The following is a 3,371-nucleotide window of genomic DNA, read 5'->3' on the forward strand; positions in this document are numbered from 1 at the left end:
CAAAAAAAAAAAAAAAAAGTCAGTCCTGACATATGCTACAATATAGTAGGCCTTGAAAGCATTATGCTAAGGGAAAAAAGCCAGTCATAAGAGACTACATGTTATATGATTTCATTGATCATGAACTCTATCGAGACAGGGTAGATTAGCTAACTAACAGCTCCGCAGTTAGGGCTGCGGAGACAGAATGCTGATAGCTAAAGTGTGTGGAGTTTCTTTCTGATGGGGTAAAAACATCCTGGGCCAGGTGTAATACAGGCTCAGGTGTAGTACAGGCTCATGCCTGTAATCCCAGTGCTTTGGGAGGCCAAGGCGGGAGGATCCCCTGAGGCCAGGAGTTCAATAGCAGCCTGGGCAACACAAGAAGACCCTGTCTCTACAAAAAATAAAAATTGGGGCCAGGCGTGGTGGCTCATGCCCGAAATCCCAGCACTTTAGGAGGCTGAGGCAGGTGGCTTACCTGAGGTCAGGAGTTCGAGACCAGCCTGGCCAACATGGTGAAACCCCCGTCTCTACTAAAAATACAAAAAGTAGCTGGGTGTGGTGGTGGGCACCTGTAATCCCAGCTATGCAGGGGAGGGCTGAAGCAGAAGAATTGCTTGAACCTGGGAGGTGGAAGTTGCAGTGAGCTGAGATCATGCCACTGCACTCCAGCCTGGGTGACAGAGCGATTCTCTGTCTTAACAAAATAAAAAAAAATTAAAATAAAAAATAAAATAAAATAAAAATTAGCCCAGTATGGTGTGCCAGTAGTCCCAGCTGCTCGAGAGGCTGAGGTGAGAGGATCCCTTGAACCCAGGAGTTCAAGGCTGTAGTGAGCTACGATCGCACCAGTGCATGTCAACTTGGACAATATAGTAAGACCCCATTTTTAAAAATAAAATAATAAAAAAAAAAGCCACATGCTGTGGCTCACACCTATACTCCTGGCACTTTGGGAGGCCAAGGCAGGTAGATCACTTGAGCTCAGTGGTTCAAGACCAGCCTGGGCAACACGGTGAAACCCCATCTCTGCAAAAAAATACAAAAATTAGTTGAGCATGGTAACACATGTCTGTGGTTCTAGCTACTCTGGGGGCTGAGGTGGGAGAATCGCTTGAGCCTGGAGGCAGAGGTTGCAATGAGATGAGATAACACCACTGTACTCCAGTCTGAGAGGCAGAGCAAGACCCTGTCCCCCCATCCCCCTCAAAAAAAGTCCTAAAATTGACTATAGTGATAGTTGCAAACATACCAAAACCTGCTGATAAGTATACTTTAAATGGGTGAATTGCATGGTATGTGAGTTATATCTCGATAAAGCTGTAACGGAAAAAAATCCCACCCCCAGCTTAGGATACTAAAGTTGGATTTGGACCAGGCCTCTCCCCACCTTCTCTTGTGGGCTGTATACTGTACTGCCTCCTAGGTCTCCCAACGCCCAGTGAGAACTCCGGAAACTACAGATCACCATGGTCCTGCAGCAGTCCATGTGATATTTAAGGAGCACCTACTGTGTACCTTGCAGTGAGAGAGGTGAGTCATCTCTCTACTGGTTGCTTCCTGGACATTCTCCTTTGTCAGGCCCATTGGCCTGGTCCTAGACTCAACCACTCAAAATCCAGATGAATGAGCAAGGCCCACCCTCCACTTGGCACTGTAATCCTGGGCAAGGATCCTCCCCTCTCTGGGCTTGAGTCCTGTCTTCACCTGTCAAATGAAGGAAGGATTTTCCCTAGATGACCCAAATCAGCTGCTCAGCCCCCGACAAAGTTCTGTTTCACACATGCAAAAAATATTTTCTTTTTTTTTCTGAGATGGAGTCTTGCTCTGTAGCCCAGGCTGGAGTGCAGTGGCGCAATCTCGGCTCACTGCAACCTCCGTCTCCTGCGTTCAAGCAATTCTGCCTCAGCCTCCCGAGTAGCTGGGATTACAGGTGTGTGCCACCACACCTAGCTAATTTTTTTTTTTTTTAGTAGAGATGGGGTTTTGCCATGTCGGCCAGGCTGGTCTCAAACTCCTGACCTCAGGTGATCTGCCGGCCTCGGCCTCCCAAAGTGCTGGGATTACAGGCCTGAGCCACCGCATCCGGCCAGATTTTCATTTTAAAAGCAAAAGTTCTAGGCCAGGCTGATGCCAGGATCTCAAGGCTCCTCCCTTCTCAGCCTTTTAACAGCTCCCCAGCAGGCCAGCCAACAGACTCTGGCATCTCCCAGGTTTTGTTTCCTCTTCTTGGACCTGCGCCCAGATCTCTGGGCTGGCTAGGCCAGGCTTTCGAGGGAAGGGTCTACCCTTTCAGCCAGGCCACCTGGAGGTGAGACAGGCACTGGTTAGAGGTGCCACTCCTCAGACAGCACCACAGCAGGCGCTTTCTGAGGTCAGACAGACATTTCTAGATGGCCAGGGCAGCTGGGATCCGGGCTCAGTGATGCAGCCCTGGCCGGCTGTGAGAAGTTTACTCAAGGTTAGCTGTACAAATTCCACCCTGGCTGACAGCCAAGTCTGTCTGCAGGGTTCCCCGGGTGGGCCCTGGGGAACGACCTCTCAGCCTACACAAACTTCTCCACCTCGGTGTTCCGCAACCCAGGGCCATCTGTAGGCTGGGAGGTTTCCCACATATGCACCCTACACCGCACCCAGACACACTCAAGCCAGGCAATTAACCAACAGCGCTAGGATAACTGGCCTGGACCCATCGCTCAAGCCCTACAAACCCTAGGGTTTATCACCGACACATACAGCACGCACACGCACAGATTACAGACCCAGGCCTAGCACGAACAACAGTGACCCACGCAACTAACCCAACTTTTGTACCCGCCCACTCACGAACTCCAACCGACCCGGCCACCCCCAATTTCTCCGACAGGGAAAACTCCAGGCGTCATCACACTAACAATCAGTTCTACCCTCAGTGACCAGTGGCAGCACCCCCTCGACACAACATCCCATGCACCCTCCTACAGACTCCCACGACGCCACCTGCAGCCACTCCCGCACCAACTTTCTGACAACTCCCCTAGCTCGGCCCCGACACTCCCCCCGGCCGCGCACTCACGCCCGCATTCCCAGCAATGCAGACAAAGCGCGCAACCTCCCCCGCGGCCCAGACCGAGTCGGAGCACATGGCTCCCCGGTCGGCGAGGAATCGGCCGGCGCTTGGGGCGCCTGCACCCCACAGTACCCTCACCCCTGGCGGACTCCTCGCACCAGCTCCCCGGCGGGCCCGCCATCCCGGTGGGGCGGGGGTTCTGGAAGAAAGAAAACTCACGTGTCTGTCCTGGAGCAGGAAAAAGTTTGGTTCCCACCCCCTTCCCCGGCAGTTCGGGGCTGGCCGACTCTTCGGGGCGCGGGGCCGGCGGAGCGTGCGCGCTCGGCTTTGTGCTCCGAAC

The 3,371-nt window shown here is 52.9% G+C and overlaps 1 protein-coding gene across 2 annotated transcripts in view; it reads right to left on the bottom strand.

Annotated features, from left to right (window-relative positions):
* Window positions 1–3,327, bottom strand: part of TGIF2 (TGFB-induced factor homeobox 2) — a 23,149-nt gene extending 19,822 nt beyond the window's left edge. The window contains exon 1 of one of the 2 annotated variants that reach the window (XM_011972342.1): window positions 3,251–3,327. Coding sequence is in view for 1 of the 2 variants with exons in the window: in XM_011972341.1 (XP_011827731.1) it covers window positions 3,038–3,106 (69 nt within the window). In the remaining variant the exon portion in view is untranslated. Of the gene's footprint in view, window positions 1–3,037; window positions 3,209–3,250 lie in introns of those variants that run through there. The other variant, XM_011972341.1, reaches the window with a different exon arrangement.
* Between the last annotated feature and the right edge of the window lie 44 nt (window positions 3,328–3,371).

This window comes from Mandrillus leucophaeus, unplaced genomic scaffold, assembly GCF_000951045.1.
Source record: "Mandrillus leucophaeus isolate KB7577 unplaced genomic scaffold, Mleu.le_1.0 Scaffold129, whole genome shotgun sequence".
NCBI classification, from domain to species: domain Eukaryota; kingdom Metazoa; phylum Chordata; class Mammalia; order Primates; family Cercopithecidae; genus Mandrillus; species Mandrillus leucophaeus.